Source organism: Panthera leo, chromosome B4 (assembly GCF_018350215.1).
Source record: "Panthera leo isolate Ple1 chromosome B4, P.leo_Ple1_pat1.1, whole genome shotgun sequence".
Classification (NCBI taxonomy): Eukaryota; Metazoa; Chordata; class Mammalia; order Carnivora; family Felidae; genus Panthera; species Panthera leo.
Window position 1 is genome coordinate 104,788,657 of NC_056685.1, and position 21,204 is coordinate 104,809,860.

The following is a 21,204-nucleotide window of genomic DNA, read 5'->3' on the forward strand; positions in this document are numbered from 1 at the left end:
ACACTGCTATGCGATATATAGAAGTTGTTGAGAGTAAATCCTAAGAGTTCTCATCTTAAGGGGATTTTTTTCCTTTTTTTAAATGTATCTATATGAAAAAATGTGGTCATGTTAGCTAAACCTATTGTGATAATTATATCATAATATATGTAAATCAAGCCATCATGCTATACACCTTAAACTTGTATGCCAATTATTTGCAGTAAAACTAGAAAAAAAAAGATAAGTTATGTGTTTATGTGGGGACTTGAATGTCACTATGTCTCATGAAATTATTTTATTCATACTTGAAGTGAATCCTATCCTAAGAGACTTGGAAAAGACACAGGCATCTTTTGTTGATGTCAAATTTAAAGGTTAAAGTATTCTTGTTGATGCAAAAAATAAAAATAAAAATAAAAACAAAGAAGGAGAAGAAGAACAAGAGCAAGAACTACTACAGGGCAAATACCTAAGAGAAGATGGGAATCAAGAGACATAAGCCCTGTGTCTTCTAGGGGATGCATTTCACCAGAAGCATCTGTATAGAATAGGCAGCTGTCTGACAGTTAACAAAGTAGACAGAGAGGGTGAGCACAGCTTTCAATAAAGTAACAGTTCTAGTGAGACAAGAGTTAAAGTTCATGGCCTGCCCTAGGAGGAGGACTCCATAGGCCAGGCACACCACTCTTACCTTGAGTTAGATCCACTCTATGAGTGAGGGTAAACCATAAATGAAACAGTCCTAAAATGGCCTAAAGCCCCACTTAGAATTATCTGAAACTGTGATTAAAGTATTTCAGAGTATTTTTCTAGCTGCCTACTATTGGCAAATCCTCTCTGGACAAAAATAATATATATGCAGGCTCAAACTATCACTAAAGTTTGCTGTATATAGTATCTGGCAAGCAACCCCAAATAACCAGCCATATGATGAAATAGGACAACATGACCAAAAACCAAGGTAAATCAACCGCACTCAACAGAAATGGACTCATTGGAATTTAGAGAAAAGCTTAAAATAACAACTTGAGAAGCTTCTACTTTGGGAAAATGGAGCGGTTGTACTTTTTTTATATTTTTCTTGGTAATTACAATTAAAAATCTAGAACTATCTATAAACTATAGGAAGACTCAGAAAGAATCTTAGAAAGAAGAAGACAAACTAGCTCAAGATCTCAGGACCCAAGGAGCAACATGGTGGAAGTTCTCTGGGTTATCTTTTTGCCTTAAAAACCTTGTATTGGAGCTGAAGTAAACTGCAATCCAGAAATGCCAGTAGGCACATACAAAAAAAAAAAATACATACCTGGACCAGGAAAGAGGAAGGCATAGGAAAACCTTCAGACAAACCTCCCATACTACAGCCAGAAACCACATAAAAAATTGTGATCCCACTCTCAGCAAAGACCCATTGGAGAGCCCAGACTTTCATCCTTGCCAAGCTGTAATAAGGTTCCTGAACACTCCTTGTGGAATGGTGTCAGAGAGGCCAAGTAGGAAACTAGGATTTCCTTCCCACCAGGAGGTAACAAGCACCCCACCACTACAGCCACAGTGTCAGAGACCATGTGGGAATTTGGACTTCCTGCCCACCTAGCAGTAAAATGGTTTTACACTCTCTCCCCACCAGTATGGCATCAGAGAAGGCCTAGTAGAGTCAGGATTTTCACCATTGCCCAGCAGTTACAAGGCCACCCCTACCACAGTATCGGTGGAGAAGATGTGGGAAGCTGGAAGTTCTAGCACTAACAAAGTATCAACAGAGGCTAGTTTATCTTCACACAAAACTTGTAAATGAATGTTTATGGCAGCTTTATTCATAACATCCCAAAATGAAAACAACCCAGATGTCCTTCAACAGGTAAACAAACTGCTAATCCATGTCATGGAATACTACCCAGCAATAAAAAGGAATGAGCTATTGATATAACAACCTGGATGAAAACTACAGAAAATTATACTGAATAGAAAAAAGCCAGTCTCAAAAGGTTATATACTGTGTGATTCCATTTATATAACATTCTTAAAGTGATAAAATCATAGAAATTGGGAACAGATTAGTAGTTTCTGGGGGAGAAAGAATGAGATGGCAGGGAATTGGGTGTAGCTATAAAACAGCAACATGAGTGATCCTTATGTAACTTCATTGCATCAATGTCAGTATCTTGGTTGTGATACTGTACTATCATTTTGCAAGATCCCATTATGAGACATTTCAGGAAACTAGACAAAGGGAATAACAATCTTTCTGAATTATTTCCGACAACTGCATGTGAACGTACAATTATCTTAAAATAAAAAAAATCTATACTTAATATGTACATATAAATAAAAATATTTTGTCAGAGCACCAAAGCATACAAAAAATAACCTAAGTGAAAATTCTGTAACTGAAAAAATAAAATAACTGAAATTAAGAAATCAGTGGGTGGTATTAATAGCATTGTAGATACAGCTGAGGAAATAATTAGTGAACTGGAAGACAGATCAGAAGAAATTATCCACAGTGAAGCACAAGGAAACAAAGATGGAGAATACAAAAGATGGACTAAGAGCCATAGAGAATACAGTGAGTAGGTTTCACAAACATATTAGTTGCAGTTTGAGAAAAAAGGAGAGAGAAAATAGGGGAGTAGCAATATTAAGAATTTTCCAATATTGGAAAAAAGACATAAGTCCAAGAAACTTAAGATATACACAAACTCCATGGAGAAGCAAAAAAGAAAATAAATTCTAGGTACACCATAGTAAAATTGATGAAAACAAAGGCAAAGGCAAAGAAAACATAAGCAGCCAGAGGTGGGAAAGAGGAGGGAGATAAGAGATATCTTTGGAGATATCTCCAAAGGAGCCAAAATGAAACTGACAGGTAAATTCTTAGCATAAATAGAAGCTAGAGGTTAATGATATCTTCAAAGTACTGAAAGAAAATAGGCTACAATGTACAGTATTCAAAAATGAAGGTGAAATAAAGACTTTTTCAGACAAAAAAAAAAAAAAATGGAGCAAATATGCTACCAGCAGATAGCACTGAAGAATTAAGCCAGAAGCAAAATGATCCCAGATTAAGTTTGAAGATACAGGAGGAAATAAAAAGTAATAGAAATGGCAAATAACGTGAAAAAATCCTCTACATCATATGTCATCAGAGAAATGCAATTAAACAGCAAGCTATCACTACACACCTGTTAGAAAATCAAAATCTAGAACATTGACAACACCAAATGTTAGCAAGGATGTGGAGCAATAAGAACTTGCATTTCATTGCTGGTGGGAATGCAAAATGAGACAGCCAATTTGGAAGACAGTTTGGTAGTTTCTAACAAAACTAAACATACTCTTACCATATGATCCAGCAGTCATACTTTGTTATATTGTTTTGATCATCAGAGAGAAGAGGGGGTAGTCATTAGATAGTGCTAGGACAGTAGTTACTTACACAGTTGTAAGTATTAGTTTCCTTTGATGCTGTAACATATCCCTACAACAAACTTCATGGCTTAACACCACATAAATTTATTATCTAGTCCCCTGGAGGTCAGAGGTCCAAAATGGGTTTCACTGGGCTACAGTCAGGTATTTTCAGGGCTGCGTTTTTTCTGGGGGCTCCAAGTGATAATCCATTTCTTTATCTTTGACAGCTTCTGGAGGGAACCTGCATCCTTTGGCTCATGACTCCTTCCTCAGTCTTCAAAGCCAGCAGCATAGCATCTTTAAATCTTTCTGTAATTTTGACTTCCTTTCTGCCTTCCTCTTCCTCTTTAAAGGATCCTTGAAATTACCTTGAGCCCTCTGGATAATCCAGGATTCTCTCCTTATTTTAAAGTCAGCAGATTAGAACATTTAATTATATCTGCAACCTTAATTTCTTTTTTCCATGTAACATAATATATGTATAGGTTTTGGGGATTAGAATATGGACATCTTTGGTGAACCATTCTTCTGACTACTACACAAAAAAAAATAAAAATCTGAACCCCTGCTTTACAACAAACACAAAAATCAATTCAGAGTGGATTAAAACCTTAACTATGAAAGTCAGTACTATAATACTTTCAGAAAATAGTATTGAAGAATATCTTTCTGACATTGAGGGAGGGCGTGTCTCAAACTAAATATGAACCTGGAAATCTTACAATAAAAGATTGAAAATTCAATTACGTTAATATTAAGAACTGTTTTCAGAAGAGTGGAAGTGTCCACTGTTAGAAACTAATTGGAAGCCCTATAACTGAAAAAAGACTAGTAGTGAAAATACGTAAAGAATTCCTACAAATTTGTGGAAAAATTAACCTATGATAAAGAAAAATAGTGAAAAGACTTGATTACTCAGTTCACAAACATGACACTCAGCTGGCTAATGAACATTGGGTAAGGTGCTCAATATTAATTAGTAACCAAGATCATGTAAAATGAAACCACAATAGGATATTATCTTTATAACCATGTGATATTGTGATTTGTAGCAAGAAATATACATTTGGTCTTCATCCCTGTTCCTGGCACAGAACTCCTCAAACCCTTATAAATTCTTAAGTGATACGGGCTCTTAGAGCATCTTTTGATCTAATGAAGTAATTCTGGGTAAGCTCCTGGATGGCTCCCGGCTTGGGGCTGGTCACCAGAAAGAACAAACCATGATTAGAAGTTTGAGGCCTCCGCCCCTTCTTCAGAAAGGAAAAGGGGGCTGGAAATTGAATTAATAATTGACCATGCCTATGTGATGAAACCTCCACAAGAATCCCAATAGTATGGCATGTGGAGAGCTTTTAGGTTGGTAAACACAATGCCCACCTACCAGGAAAGCGACACACTCCATCTCCACCGGAACAGAAGTTCTTATGCTTGGAACCCTCCCAGATCTTGTCCTATGCACCTCTTCATCTGGCTGTCCATCTGTATTCTTTATCTTATCCTTTAATAAACTGGGAAATGTGTTTCCTTGAGTTCTGTGAACTGTTCTACCAAATAACTAAATGTAAAGGGGAGGGGAAGGTCAGTTTTTTGTCAGGTTGGACAGACTGTGTGTAACCTGGGGAACTAGTCCTTGCAGTTGGCATCTGAGGTGGGAAGGCAATCCCCTTACCTTGTGGGATCAGTGCTGTCTCTAGGTAGACGGTACCAGAGTTGAGCTGATGTGTAGAATACCCAGCTGGTGTCACAGAATTGCTGGGTGTGGGGAAATGCCACACGTCTGGTGTCAGAAGTGTTGTGAGTATGCTAGTCGTCAGAAGTGTGAGAGGAAAGAAGAAACACAGAAGGAGGATTGAGGTTTTTCCAATTCGAACCATTAAATAGGCAGAAATTTAGAAGATTGCTAATAACAAATGATCGCAAAAATGCAGAGCAACTAGAACCATCCATTGCTGGTGAGAGAAAAAAAAATTAGTTTATTCCTTTGGAAAACAAGTTAGCGTTGCCTAATAAGGTTGAAAATGCCTAGTTGCCTAGTTAGTTTTACCTACACAACTTGAGAATACTTTGTCTCAGCAGTTCCATGCCTATGTGTATATCCTAGAAGCTCTTCCACATGTATTCCCAGAGACTTATACAAGAATAATCCATAGCAGCAATGTTTATAAGAGCCAAAATCTAGGAACTTTAGTTCATTAATTAAAAAATGGATAAATTGTAGTAGAATAATACTATGCCAAAGTAAAAATACATGAATAACAACTGCATGCATCAGTGTAGACAAATTTTGTTCATATAAAAGTCACAGGAAAAACTTGAAGATGGTTCCATTTATACAATTTGAACAAGCACAACTGTATAACTGTTTAGGAGTATAAATATATGGCAAACAAGAAAAATGTAAGAATGGTAAATACAAGCAAGATTCAGTATTTTAGTTTCCTATGGGGGGGCATTTGACTATATACAGCATGGTGGCTATAGTTAATAATATTGTATTGCATACTTGAAAGTTGCTAAGAGAGTAAATCTGAAAAGTTCTCATCACCAGGAAAAAACAAACAAACAAACTGTTTTTGTAACTATGTATGGTGCATGTTAACTGGGCATGTGATCATTTCACAGTGTATACAAAAATCACATTATTATGTTGTATACCTGAAGCTAATATAATGTTATATATCAATTATACCTCAAGTTTTTTTTTTAAAGTGTGAACACTAAAGGCAGAAAATAAGATTACCTAATTACATCTTTCTAATTTTGCTTAATTTGTTTTCCTTGTTAGCTAAAGTAGTTTTCAAGTGATATACTCTTAGAATATCTGAAACATTATTTTAAAAGTTTAATTGTTCATAGCCTAAAGTTAGAACTGAACTGTTTCATGGACTTAAATATAGCATTTTTACTCTGTTAATTTTAATTGTGATTGAGCATTTAACATTTGTCTTCAAATTCAATAATTTATAGAAAACTCTTCATTTTATAATAAGTCCTTATCTGGAAACTTTCTAAGAGGAATAAAATACCAAAGGAGTTTCATGATGTAAAAATCTCTTCAAACACTTGGAAAGAGAGCAGGAAAATATATACACTTTACTCAGTTATTATTTCATGATCAATATGGTATCAGCTATATAATAAATATTGTAATTTTTGATACCTATAATTGTTGTATTACCTAGTTTAATTTTTATTTTTGTTTTGCTGTAATCAAATAAAAAAGTTATAAACCAGATCATGAAAACTGGCTCACAAAATTAAAACTAATTACTTAATCCATTATGTGTGGCCAAATTGAAGTTAGGAAGTCTGTATCTTTTAAATTTAAGAGTAGTTTGAAGATTTTCAGAGTTCCCTTAACCAGTCTCCATTTTCAGCAAAATGTGGATCTCAAGTATTTCAGTATGTATTAGCATAAAAAAGGCACAAAATAATTAATTTTAGAAGTATTTTGTAGTGATAGAGAAACTGGATTTTGTCACTTTCTGTCCTGCATGTGCTTGTTTTCACTTATTTGGTATACATCTACTTCACATTTTCCTAAAATTTCCTACACTAATTTTGTTTCTTTGGGGAGTGCTACATGTAAACCATGTTCTTACAATTGTATTTTTGGAAAAGCATGTGGGTGGTGTTGGATTCACTTGAGTAGAATTTTAATTAGATCTACTGCATTCACTTTTATTAAAAGAAAGAATACTAATTCCTTTTTAGCATGCTGACCATGCTTTATTCTGACAGAGGGCCCCCTTTTAATTTGTTCTTGAAGTTCCATAATTTGTCTTTCAGAAACAGTCATGTCACTTTTCTAACTTCAAAATGTTTGATAATTCCTTTTCTTTGTACTCAAAAACTAAAATATCCTTATTATGGCATTCAAGGCCATTTCTGATCTGTCACTAAGATCCTTTGCAGCCTAATCCATCACCCCATTTTCCCTCCTCTGTACTCCAAGAAGCTGTCCATGCAGAATGTCCTGGTACACTGGCTTATTCATCATTTCCCATGCAATTAATTTTATGCCTTGTATGCTTCCTTGGAGCTCCTCTATCTACGTGGAATATTCTCCTCATTTCTGCCACCCCTTCCTTCCACAACCTCTGGCAGGTGGAATCTAGGCATTCTTTAAAACCCAGGTTAGACAACCTCTCTGATACTTTTCTCTTTCTCACCCTCTTCTCTTCTGCCATAGGACTTAATCTGTGACTTACTGCTCTGATTGAACCTGACAGTACAATTAATTGTTTGTGTCTGCTCCTCTACCCCCTAGTGAGTTCCATGATGGCCAGTTTTCATTTTTATTAAATGAAATGATGTGTCATAAGAGCACATGTGGTTAAGAACACAGATTCTGAAAATCCTTTGGGGACTCCATATTCCCATTCAACTATCTTTTATCTGTTCTTTACTGAAAAAGTCCTTTGAAACTTCTTTCCCTTTTATTCTTGAATTCCAGTCAGATTTTACTTCCATCAGTCCATCAAATCACCCTGGCAGGGGCACTAATGACCCCATGTTTCTAAATTACATGGTCACCCACAACTATATGGTCAGCTAATCTTCACAAAGCATGAAGAATTCCAATGAAAAAACACAGTCCCTTCAACAAGAGGTGTTGGGAAAACTGGATGGTGACACACAGAAAAATGACACTGGACCACTTTCTTACACCTTACACAAAAATAAATTCAACATGGATGAAAGACCTAAATGTGAGACAGGAAACTACCAAAATCCTAGAGGAGTATACAGGCAGCAACCTCTTTGACCTCACCCGTAGCAGTTTCTTACTAGACATGTCGCTGAAGGCAAGGGAAACAAAAGCAAACATGAACTGTTGGGACCTCATCAAAATAAAAAGCTTCTGCACAGCAAAGGAAGCAATCAGCAAAACTAAAAGGCAACCTACATAATGGGAGAAGATATTTGCAAATGACATATCTGATAAAGGGTTAATATCCAAAATCTATAAAGAATTTATCAAGCTCAACACCCAAAAATCAAATAACCCGGTTAAGAAATGGGCAGACATGAATAGACACTTTCCCAAAGAAGACATCCAGATGGCCAATAGACACATGCAAAGATACTCAACATCACTCTCACACGGAGTAGATACAGTCCTTCAACAACTGTGTAGTCTCTACCATCAAAATATGTCTAAAATTCTACCACTTTTCACCATCCTCAGGGTCACTACTCTGGTCTAAACTTCTCCTCTAGATTATTGTAATAACTTCCTAATTGCTCTTCCTGCTTTTATTTTCACCACCTGTAATATGTAAGATGTACATATCTATTATATCTGTTATACGTAAGATACATAACTATGTTTTGGATCTGATAATTACACAAAAACTCATAAAACATACAAGTTTTGTTTTCTGGAACCTATACCTATTCAAACAACTATTATTTCAAAGCAGTGATGAAATAACACGAGTGGAAAAAGGATACGGGCTGTGGAAAGTCAAAACTAGAAAACATGATATTAGTGATGTTACCAAAAAGAATACATAATTTGAGCTTAGTCATATAAGATGGCTGTAGCTTAACTAAGCAGAAGATGAGAGTGGAAAACCTTATAATCCATTAGGAAGTGAGTGAATGAGCAAATGCACCAAGACATAAATATGGAGAATAGTCTGAAACAATGAGTAGAGAAAACTGAATTCTGGATTATAATGGGAAAATGTGGGTGTAGCCAGAAAATAGTAAACCCTGATTGCTTAATTAAGGAGTTTCAAATTTACCCCAAGAAATGGCAGGTATATTGAAATTTTGGGGGGTGGGGAAGTAATACATAAAAATGTTCCTCTAAGAAACTATCGTGAAAATATAGGCAGCAAGGAAGGAGACAGACTTCAATCTTAAAGGACATGAAGTACTAATAAGTGGAATTGAGGTGGCCATCTAGAAATGGAGCTGCAAGAATATATTTGAGATATATTTCAAAGGAAGAATTCAAAGTTCAAAGGAACTTCATGTCTGATTAATCAGAGGGATTAATATTTATATTGCCAAGAGTAAATGAGCTTTTATTCATTGATTTTGATAACTTGGAAGTGGTGAATTTTTTATTCCCTAGATTTTTATATTTTACCTCAGTTGCAACCCAAATTATGTGATGTGATAGTCTCACATTTCATTATTTAAATTCAAAACCATCTCATGATATTTTGTTTAAACTGTAGTGAAAATCTGCAGGGCATAAATGAGATCAAGTCAGACCCAACTCAGCATATGGTGTTTTAATGGCTGGCATTGAAGGAGTTCTCTTTGCATAGCTGTTGAATTATCGCCACCATTAGCAGGTGTTGCAATGAAATATGAACTGTAATGTTGCCAATAAAATTAAGTGTGTTTTATAGCATAATGGAAACTTTTGAAAGACCTATAGTTTCCTTTAAAAATTAAGCTTTTTAATACTGTTGATAAGTTATTTCTCATATATTGTCTTCCTAATACTGTTTCCCACTACTGTGTGTTGAAGGAATTCTCAGAAGCAGATCTTAAACACTTTATAATATGGAACCTAAAAATGTTTATAAAAATATTAACACATTTTTATCAAATCTGAAGCTTGTGCCATGTACACAGAAGGTATTTAAAAATATTTCATGATTTAATTTGCAGTCATCTATAATTTAAACTGGAAAAACTAAAAAGTGATTTACTTTTGTTTTGCAGTGATCGGCATGTTGGTAAAATTTATTCCAAATCCTCTTCCTTTCTGGACTATGCCAGAAAGTCTCTAAAGAAGCTTGGGTTAGATGAGTCCAAGGTCAGTATATGATTGCTGTTTTTATTAAAAAAAAAAAAAACAACAGGGGCGCCTGGGTGGCGCAGTCGGTTAAGCGTCCGACTTCAGCCAGGTCACGATCTCGCGGTCCGTGAGTTCGAGCCCAGCGTCAGGCTCTGGGCTGATGGCTCGGAGCCTGGAGCCTGTTTCCGATTCTGTGTCTCCCTCTCTCTCTGCCCCTCCCCCGTTCATGCTCTGTCTCTCTCTGTCCCAAAAATAAATAAAAAATAAAAACGCTGAAAAAAAACAACAACACACAAAACAGAAGAACTTCTATGGAATAATGAATTGAGATGATACAAAATAATTTGCCTTCTACTTTCCTCCCATTTGTGAAAAACATCTACATTACATTGAAACCATACCACCATTTCCTTTATTCCAGTTCACCTTTCCAGTCAATGTGGGTGCTTTGCTGTTGTACATCTCTTGAGAGATTCCCCCTTTAGGTTTATTCAGGTAATATGTATTAATTCTCAAATCAAAAACAGAGTTAAAAACAAGATAACAGAACAAATGGGAATTATAAGTAAGGTAAGAGTAATGAGACAAAAAACTGCATTTATTTAAAGATTGTATAATTAGTTAAAATTAAAAATCTTAAATTCTAAAAGCCTTTGAATGGGAGAATCCTGGAAAGTATAACATAATAGGCCGCCCAAGCTAATAATTGAGTTTGATGTCAAAGATAAAGTGGTAAGCTGGTTGGCTAGTAGTAATAAATATTCTAACACTGAGAAAAAAAATAAACTCTCAATTCAAATGCGTTATTGAGTAAAATATTAAGTTGAACTTGGATCACTCTGGTATTTTGAATTGATATTAAATGGAAATAAAGAATAAAATAGCTTTTTAAAGGAATGAAATGGATTTCTTGAAAAGGTGGTACAGATATGATTATATTGTATCAAAGCTAAAAAGTATTGTTATTTATTCTACCAGTTGTTCATTTACTCCCCAGTTACTTTATTATTTAAAGCCATTAGACTGTTAATAATCAAACCCCTCCTCTATAAAATAACTGTTCAAAAGCACTTCTAACTCATGATTTAAGATCAAAGGAGGTAATATACGCAAAATACTGAGCACAATGTTTTTACATAGTAAATGCAAACAGAAGTTTTAGTTCATTTAGTTTTTATATATAGTTTTATTATATGTTATAAATGTTATATATGTTAGTATACTTTTATATTAATATTATAATTAATAATATTGAGTTTTATGTATATTTTTTATTCTGATCTTTGTATATGTTCTACTAGTAATAACACAATTGATAATGACTCTTGTCAATATTTTTATTTAGTCACCAAACAAAGGTCCTTCTAGTCTTACATAAATGAATGACAATACATAATTTTTGTCCTAGTCATTTTATTTCTGGGTATTTATTTATTTATTTATTTGTAATTCATTCTTGAGCAGGGGGAGGGGCAGAGGGGGAGAGAGAGAGAGAGAGAGAGAGCGCGAGAATCCCAAACAGGCTCCGCACTGTCAGCACTGCCAACCATGGGGCTCAAATTCACGAACCATGAGATCATGACCTGAGTCAAAATGAAGAGTCCGACGCTTAACTAACTGAGCCACCCAGGTGCCCTTTATTTCTGAGTGGTTTTTTTTTAATGTTTTTGGGGCACCTGGGTGGCTCAGTGGGTTGAGCGTCTGACTTTGGCTCAGGTCATGATCTCACGGTCTGTGAGTTCGAGCCCCACGTCAGGCTCTGAGCTGTCAGCACAGAACCTGCTTCAGATTCTCTGTCTCCCTCTCTCTCTGACATTGCCCCACTCATGCTCCATGTCTCTCTCTCTCAAAAATAAATAAAGATTTTAAAAAGTGTTTTTAATAAATCAGACAGGTTTTCCTTCCAGTTAGTCTTATTTAGTATATCTTTGTTCCATGTCTCAATTTTATGTCTTGCAGTAATGTCAAGCACACAAACCAAAGCATTATTTTCACAGATGAAGAGCTAAGTTTTTACTTAAACTAAAAGTATATTAAAAAATAAAAATAAAAAAAATAAACTAAAAATATATTACCCTTTGCCAAAAACTAAGTAGCAAAAATCCAGAAAGAATGTTACTTATCCTTGTTGATAGCTTTCTCTTCCCAGGTTTGTCTTTAATGATAACCGTAGTAAATGTTCCTTGATATGTTCCTTATTATATTACAGAAAGGAATATTAATAATAGCTAATAGTTACTAAGCACTTGTTATGTGGTAGTTATTATGCTAAGAACATCACAACATTATCTCATTTACTTTTCATAAAAACACTTATGGTAGATGCTATAATTATTACGAATGTAAAGATCTAGAAAGAGAGGTGTCAAAAAAGAGAAGTCATTTTGCCAGAGTCAAAGCAATTAGTGGAGGTGGAACTTGAACACAGATTCAGCTAACGTCAAAACCTCAAGTGTTAACCGCCACTATACTGAGAAATGAAAGTAAAAACAAAAGAAACAAAGACTAATGTAGATAAGTATCACCATGTAAAATCAGTCTTAAATTATTCCTTGTATTAGTTAATAAAGGCAATAATAGTGTCCCACTGATTTTCTCCTAAAACTATTTAAGCTCATTAAGAACAAATATATCAGATAAAATGGGTTGGAAGATGAAAAGGAACAAGAAACCCAAGCTGGAGGACTTAGACGGAAGAAGGTATAGAGCAAAACAGTAAGGTATTTAAAAGGATACACTGGTGAAAGGAAGCAAATAGATGAGTACATGTTTTGTGGGTGGGAGGTTGATTTTAATTTTAAGCAAGAGGAATGAGAAAGTTGTATCTGTCAGATCAGACTAGTTGGAAAGGATAAACCAAAATTAGGTTTTTGACCCAGTACAAATTCCTATTATTTTTCTCCCACATAATCAAGTATCGATGCTCAAATTAAAGTTTTGACAGTAAGCACAATGAAAAGAGATTTGTGTATGGTTTCATTTTAAAAATGAAATGAATTTTCACATGAGAGTCTAAGCACTGAAAAGTATCAAAACAATTTAAGTTTAAAAAATTAAGGGGGGCCAGGATGGCTCAGTAGGTTAAGTGTCCGACTCTTGATCTCGACTCAGGTCATGATCTCACAGTTGTGGGATTGAGCCCTATGTTGGCTCCGCACTGGGTGTGGAGTCTGCTTACGACTCTCTCTCTTCGTCTCCCCCTCTCCCCTGCTGTCTCTCTCTCTCTCAAAATTTAAAAGAAAGTAAAAAAAAAAAGTTTAAGATATTAAATATACCATAATATCTAATAATTTATTGATAAACTTATATATATATAATTGGAAGTGTGAATGCATTGATGTTTTTCTAAACTTTTAAAGCAAATCTCTTCATATTCAAAACTATGTAAGCAAGTAAAGTGTGTAGAAAATATTTTTTAACATGCTCTGGATACATTTTTAGTTATAAGAAATCATGTTAAATGTATGGAAGTAAACAGAAAACATTCCCAGACAAATTATCATTTCAAAGAAGACCAAAGCTGCATATGCTGGATATGTAGGTGGCTCATACACAGCTTAAAAGCTTAGCCCATAATTCCGATAGTCAGTTGTGAGAGACCGCATTGGCATTTTCTTAGAGCAGGATTTGGCAGCACTACTGACATTCGGGTAAGTCTTTGTTGTGGGGGGCTGTCCTGTGCCTTGAAGGATGTCTAGCAGCATCCCTGACCTCTACTCATTAAATGTCAGTGGTAGAACCCTAATGGTATAAAGAGTCTCTAGACATTCATTGCCAAAAATTACCGGGGGGGGGGGGGGGGGGGGGGGGGGGAGGCGTGGGGGGGGCGGTGCAAAATCCTCACTTCTCACCACCCCCATTGAGGTCCACTGTGTCCGAGCATTTGTCGTCTTAGTGATTCAATTTGCAGTCATCTAACATTTCTATTATAAACCCCATATATTTTTTTAATGCATTTTAGATGTTACACCGAGAAACGTGAAGGAAAGTAGGGAAGAAGCAATGATTCTGTTCTTATATTTTGAACACGTTTTATTCAAAACAGTCCCCCCGCCTTGATCTTTCATTTTGTTTCACTCTAATCACTTATAGGTGATATAACTTCAGCCCAGTATAAAATATAGGTCTATTTAAGCAGAGTGTTTAGATTCCATAGTAAAGTTAAGCCTAACTCTGTAACTACTCAAAACCGTAAATTGTGGCAGAACATCAGCTACAGTAAGTCTACTGTTTATAATTAATGAATTTCTTAGAATGAAACATTACAGTAAATTTCTTGTAGCGTTCAATTACTTCTTTATAAAAGAAGTATTTTAATAGGACTTTAAAACGTCTAAAATATTAACATCCTAATGATTAGCTTTACCTAAATCTTAAAAAGATTAGGTATTCTCAAACTTTATCTTCTGTACCAAACTTGGGCGTCTCACCAAATTTCAGAAAATTTCAAAATTGTCTTTTTTTTTAATGTTTATTTTTGAGAGAGAGAGAAAGAAAGAAAGAAAGAAAGAAAGAAAGAAAGAAAGAAAGAAAAGAAAGAAGGGGTGGGGAGGGACAGAGAGAGAGGAGACACAGAATCCAAAGCAGGCTCCAGGCTCCGAGCTATCAGTACAGAGTCTAACACAGGACTCATACTCATGAATCGCAAGACCATGATCTAAGCTGAAGTCGACACTTAACCGACTGAGCCACCCAGACACCCCTCAAAATTGTCTTTAAGTTTTCTTGATTTCTTCATGGTCCATAGCATTTTGCCTTCTTTTGTCAATTGACATTACTTTTCTGCCTTCCTGTCTCTCTCCCCCAGCTTATATTGCATGCACACAAATGCACAATTGCACACACACACTGTATCTTTTGGATTTCAAAAGCATCAGTACTGGTATCATTTGCTAGACAAGGAATAAACTGGAGTATTTGTTTATGAGAAGAGAGAAATAAAAGGAGCTTATAATGTTCTAGAGTTTGTGTGTTATATAATGAGTACAAAAATAAATGAAGTTAACTTCAGATACTGAAAAGTGGAAAAAAAGACAATAAAAACTGATGATTTGATGGGGATGGTGTAGTGTTGAATGGGCAGAGTTGAAAACTACTAAGCTAGAACCTTAATGGAAGTAAATAAAGGGTAATTTGTGTATTTTTTAATGGATAAATTATTAAGTTCTTTTTGAGAAATTTAGAACAGCAGTGTGTAAGGACAAACTCCATTCCTGGGAGAAAACACAGAGTGGAGATAGCCCTGAAGCTGAGGAACAGCTTTGATTTTTGGCAGACTTTGCAAGTCCACAGCTTTCTGATCAACCTTGCACTGCTGTGTAATCTCATATTTCTCCTTCTCTGTGTTGAAGATCTCACCTTCCTGGTGTCTGAGTTTACACAGCTTCTTCTTCTAGAAGTAAACTAGAAGTAAACATCAGTGAGATGTTTTGGGTTTTCATACTGCTGATATCAGTTTTGGTGGAGGTGGCGATGACAGATGTCAGGTGTGTTCTATGCAGAGGAACTCGATGGAGGGCCAGAGGTCAAGTCACAAGTGGCAAACCACTGCTCATTTGCTTAACGAAAACTACCCTCTTGCCTGTGTGGTACCCAGTGAGGATGATTAAAATGGTTCCAGGAGTGATGCTACCTCGCAGTTTTCTCACTAGCTACCTGAAAGATTTTTTTGCCATGGCTCAACAGCTTTCAAGGCACATCTTCTGTAGGATAATACCTAGGCATTTTACAACACTTAACTACTTGGGTACTACCATTCTTGTCACCACCAACTAGTTTTCTGACAGTAGGAAGAGTCTTCTCCTTTTTCTTCTCAACCTTGGATTTAGCTGCTGAATACTTCCTCTTATACATGGCCTTTCCGGAATACACAGCCGATCAAGAATATCTGCCAATTCCTCTGACCAGGGCAGGGTTTTGGCTGTAGTGGGGCTTCCCCTTCTTTGGCATTTTAGCCTTGAGGCTACCCTTCTTTTTTTTTTTAATTTTTTTTAATGTTTATTTTTGAGAGAGAGAGATACAGACTGTGAGTGGGGGAGGCTCAGAGAGAGAGAGAGAGAGAGAGAGAGAGAGAGAGAATCTGAAGCAGGCTCCAGGCCCTGAGCTGTCAGCACAGAGCCCATCGTGGGGCTTGAACCCATGAACTGTGAGATCATGACCTAAACCTAAATCAAGAGTCTGACATTTAACCAGCTGAGTCACCCAGGTGCCCCTCTAAGATGGCAAAGGGCAATAAAGGATAATTTAGAAAAATATTCTTACATATGTTTCCACAATGGGTCAGCAAAAGGAAAACTTTTGAGACCAAAGTCATTTAGTTATTCATCAAAAACCATTTATTTTGAAAAATCTCCAATGTGTCAAAAACAGTGTAAACTCTGGGGCTACAAAGATAATTAAAATATAACCCTTTTAAAAAGAAAATAATTATGGGGCGATTGGGTGGCTCTGTCAGTTGAGCCTCCAACTTCAACTCAGGTCATGATCTCATGGTTTGTGAGTTCAAGCCCCACATTGGGCTCACTGCTGTCAGCTCAGAGACCTCTTGGGATCCTCTGTCCCCCTCTCTCTGCCCTTCCCCCGCTTACACTCTTTCAAAAATAAATAAACATTAAAAAAAAAGAAAACAATTACAATATAGCATGAACCTACAACAATAGACACATGTATAAACTAGTGTGGAGGCATAGAGAAAGGAGTGACTCACTCTGCCTGTGTAGATTTCACGAACAACATGTGGTACCTTAGCTTGGTCTTAAAGGATGCAGAGGAGTTCATCAAGCAGACAAGGTGTGAAGGTAGGGAGCAATGAATTAATTGTAGGTATGCAGGGGTGGGTATGCTTCTTCAAAAATACACAGATGTGAGAAACCTGATTCTGAACTCAGCAGTGCTGGAGCACAAAGCAAGCAGGAGAGGCAGAAGTGAGAGATGAGGCTATAGGAGTGAGCACATGTGGAGAGGCCAGGTAAACTTATTTTTGGGTGTTAAATCAGAGATTAATCCAAGGTAAGAATAATCACCAGGTGGTTTAAATACAGGTGAGAGGACAGGAATTGTTCCATAGGAAAGCCAACAACAAATGTAGGGAGCTCATGAGCTCTTCCATGTTGTAATATGTCTCTAAGTGATATTGAACTGCTTTGACATGTGCATTATGCCCATAAGTAAATCCTGGCTGCTTTTTGCAACCACCATGGTAATAATTGATTCACAGGAGAATCATCAAGGCATTAAAGCCATTGGGTAAAATGTTTATGGGGGAACAGGATATTTACACAGACTCACATTACCTCCCACAGATTTTTTATTCATTTCAAAAAGTAGATAAACCTTCAAAGTTAGCATCACCAATAATGAACAAACTCATCAGGCGATGCATTGGAAAGGATACAGCATCACTTATGTAATATTCTTGCCAAAAATGAATAACTTGAATCTACTCATGAGAAAACACTCAGACAACTAGACTTTTCAAAATATGTCCGTATCAGATAGTAAAGGAAACCATGAACCATCAAGGAAAAGGCACCCTACTGAATGGGAAAAGATACTCACAAATGATATATCTGGTAAGGAGTTAACATCCAAAATATATAAAGAACTCATACAGCTCAATATAAAAAAAAAAAACTGATTAAAAAATGGGCAGAGGGCCTGAACAGATTTTTTTCAAAGAAAACATACTGATGGCCAATAGTCACATAAAATGATGCTCGATGTCACTAACCATCAGGGAAATACAAATTAAAACCACAAGGAAATATCACCTCATACCTGTCAAAATAAGTAATATCAAAAACACAAGAAATAAAAAGTATTGGTGAGGAGGTGTAGAAAAGGGAAGCCTCATGCACTGTTGTTAGGAATGTAAACTGGTGCAGACACTCTGGAAAACAATATGGAGTTTCCTCAAAAAATTAAAAATAGAACTACCATACAATCCAGCAATTCCACTGCTAGGTATTTATCTGGAAAAAGAAAAAAACAAAAACATGAATTCAAAAAGATGTACACACCGCTGTTCCTCTTGGCATTATTTATAGTAGCGAAGATGTAAAAATAACCTAAATGTCCATAAAGAGATGAATGGATACAGAAGATATGGGGTGTGTGTGTGTGTGGTGTGTGTGTGTGTGTGTGTGTATCATTCAGCCATAAAAGAGAATGAAATCTTGCCATTTACAACATGAATGATCTAGAGAGTATTATGTTAAGTAAAATAAGTCAGAGAAAGATAAATACCTTATGATTTCACTTATATGTGGAATCTAAAAAACAAAGAAAACAAAAACAGAAACAGATTCAGAGATACAGAAAACAAATTGGCAGTTGCCAGAGGGAAAGGGAGCAGGGGATGCACAAACTAGTTGAAGGAAATTAAGAGGTGCAATTTTCTAGTTATAAAATAAATAAGACTCAAGGATGTAACATATAGCATAGGGAATGTAGTCAATATTACTATAACAGCTTTGTATGGTGACAGATGGTAAGTGGACTTACTGTGGTAACCATTTTTAATGTGTATAAATGTTAAATTAGTATGTTGTACACCTGAAACTAATACCATATTGTATGTCAATTATTCTCCAATTAAAAACTATATATATCAATTTCATAAAAGACAAGACTTGAGGAACTGTTCCAGATTAAATGGGAGTAGAGATACAATGTCCTATCCCAGATGGGATTCTTAAAAAGGTGGAGTGGTAGGAGAGTCCATAAAAGGATTATTAGGACAAATGGTAAAATTTTAATATAGAATATGTAATAGACACCAATATTGGATCAATGTTGAATTAATGAATTTGATTATTCTAGTTATGTAAGAGCATATCTTATTCCTAGGATCTACTTGCTGAAGCATTTAGGGGTGAAGGGTCATGACATCTGTAATTTACTTTCAAATGGATCAGCAATAATAATAATAATAATAATAAATGGATGGTTAAAACAAATATGGCAAAATAGTAATGATTAGTGAATTTAAGTAATAGGTATATAGATGTTCGTTGCACTTTCTGCAGCTTTAATTAAAAAAAAAATTGGAAACCCAAATCCACCAAACCCAAAGGAAATGAACCTTACACAAAGTAAATACAACAAAAGGTTTTGGAGAATTAAAAATATAGCCTGTATTAATACTGAGAAGGGTAGGAGCCAATTAGAGAAGATAAACTTCTTCTGGGAAAGGACAGAAATTGTTTCAGGTCTTTTTAGAGGCCTTTACCAGATGCTGTCCTCAGAGATGCTGTGGCCCAGCCTAGGCCTGCCTATCAGTCTCATACAAGTGTATTTTGTGCTGCCACTAACCTTGACCCCTGCTGACTGTGACTCGCCTGCCAAAGCTGCCAGCCGCCAGCTGTCAAAAGCCACATTTGGGCAGATTCCTCACTTACCAATCAATCCATCCTCTTGCCTTGCATAAAATATTAATCATTGTTCACATTTTATAATTATAATTCTACATTTTAGGAAAACAGTACAGTAAGCACATAAAATATCAGTATAGTTTATCTTCAGATCATCTTTTCTAATGCTTCTTTGTAGAAAAGTGCTCTACGTTAGAATTCATACCTTAATGAACTTGATATTTTTCCTATTAGAAAATAGGTGTGAAGGATCCCATTTTAATAATACTTTTCTTAAGTGTCATGGCAGACCATCTCTTTACTATTTGTTTATATAGAATTGTCAGTAGTCAAAATTACCACAGAGTAAAGTTTGTTGTATAATCATTTTATATGCCAAGTTCTTCCAGTTCATGGATGCTCATTTTATTTAGTAAACTGTGGCTTTTTAAAATAATAATAATAATAATAATAATAATAATAATAATAATAATAAGGAAGGAAGGAAAGAAGGGAAAAACTCAGAACAAAATTAATTGGAAGGTTATTCCAAAATTTCAGTGCACTTTGGGAGAAAAAGAAAAATCATAGGATAGTGATTTGAAGATCACTTTTCTGGGAACTATGTTGTAAATTATTCCTCTTTCTAGAAGCTCAGTAGTGCTTATCTCTCATACCAGGACCTAAGAGTCCTGAAGAATTCATTTCCTTGCAAGAATGTCATTTGTCTGTGTATTATATCTAGCAGTATACATTGATGTTGTATGTGACAGGATTCTAGGGCTTTAACTGTGTACTTTGTTCAAGTGCTTGAGCAGCTCAAATACTGCCTCCTTAGGAAAATTTTGGCCCTGCTTATAGGCACATGGGTGGTTCCTTTCATGCAGTCAGGTAAGCACTAATGAGTTTGGGGAGCTTTAAAGAGTCCTGTTTAGAAATCAGAAAGTGCATGAGCTTTTTCCAAATGTGAATCCTGACATGTTATGGGGCCTCAGAAGTCTAATGGCAGCAAATAAAACCAAAAGGAAGGATTTGTCCAGAACACTACTCAAATCCTTGCCTTTGCCCCTAGTGCCCTGATGTCATCACTATCTTCCAACACAGCTTCATCTTCAGGCTTCAAATTTCTAGTTTTCCCCTTTGTTCAGTGTTTAATGTTTTGGGGGTTTTTTTCCTGCTCATGAGCGAGAGATCATGCTACTTGTCTATTATGTTTTTTGGGTTCTAAGAATGTTCTAATTCTTAATGATAAAACCCCAACCCTTACCTATTATGCCTTCTAATTTTATCTGAGTTAAGCCTCATCACTTCAGAATGTGACTTTGAATCCCCCAACAGCTGCACTTGAATTACCTGTGGTATCTCATGAATGTCCCATGATTTCTTGGTCTTGCCTCAGTAACAGCAAATGACTGTCTACTAAACCCACTCCCTCCTTTTTATTTTATTTTATTTTATTTTATTTTATTTTGTTATTTTATTTTATTTTATTTCATTTTATTCCATTTTATTGTATTTTATTATTATTTTTATTCTCAAGATAGTTAAGATACAGTGTTGTCTTGGCTTTAGGAGTAGAACCCAGTGAGTGATTTCATCGCTTACATATAACACCCACTGTTCATCCCAACAAGTGCCCTCCTTAATGCCTGTCACCTACTTACCCCACCCTCCACCCCCATCAGTCCT

The 21,204-nt window shown here is 35.8% G+C and overlaps 1 protein-coding gene and 1 pseudogene across 9 annotated transcripts in view; one reads left to right on the forward strand and one right to left on the reverse strand.

The window, feature by feature from the left end:
- Nucleotides 1-21,204, forward strand: part of METTL25 (methyltransferase like 25) — a 161,923-nt gene that overhangs the window by 97,489 nt on the left and 43,230 nt on the right. For 8 of the 9 annotated variants that reach the window (XR_006204974.1, XR_006204975.1, XR_006204972.1 and 5 more), the window contains exon 9: nucleotides 10,090-10,183. Coding sequence is in view for 3 of the 9 variants with exons in the window: in XM_042947259.1 (XP_042803193.1) it covers nucleotides 10,090-10,183 (94 nt within the window). In the remaining 6 variants the exon portion in view is untranslated. Of the gene's footprint in view, nucleotides 1-3,623; nucleotides 3,683-10,089; nucleotides 10,184-21,204 lie in introns of those variants that run through there. The other variant, XM_042947260.1, reaches the window with a different exon arrangement.
- Nucleotides 14,734-18,679, reverse strand: LOC122223966 (annotated as a pseudogene).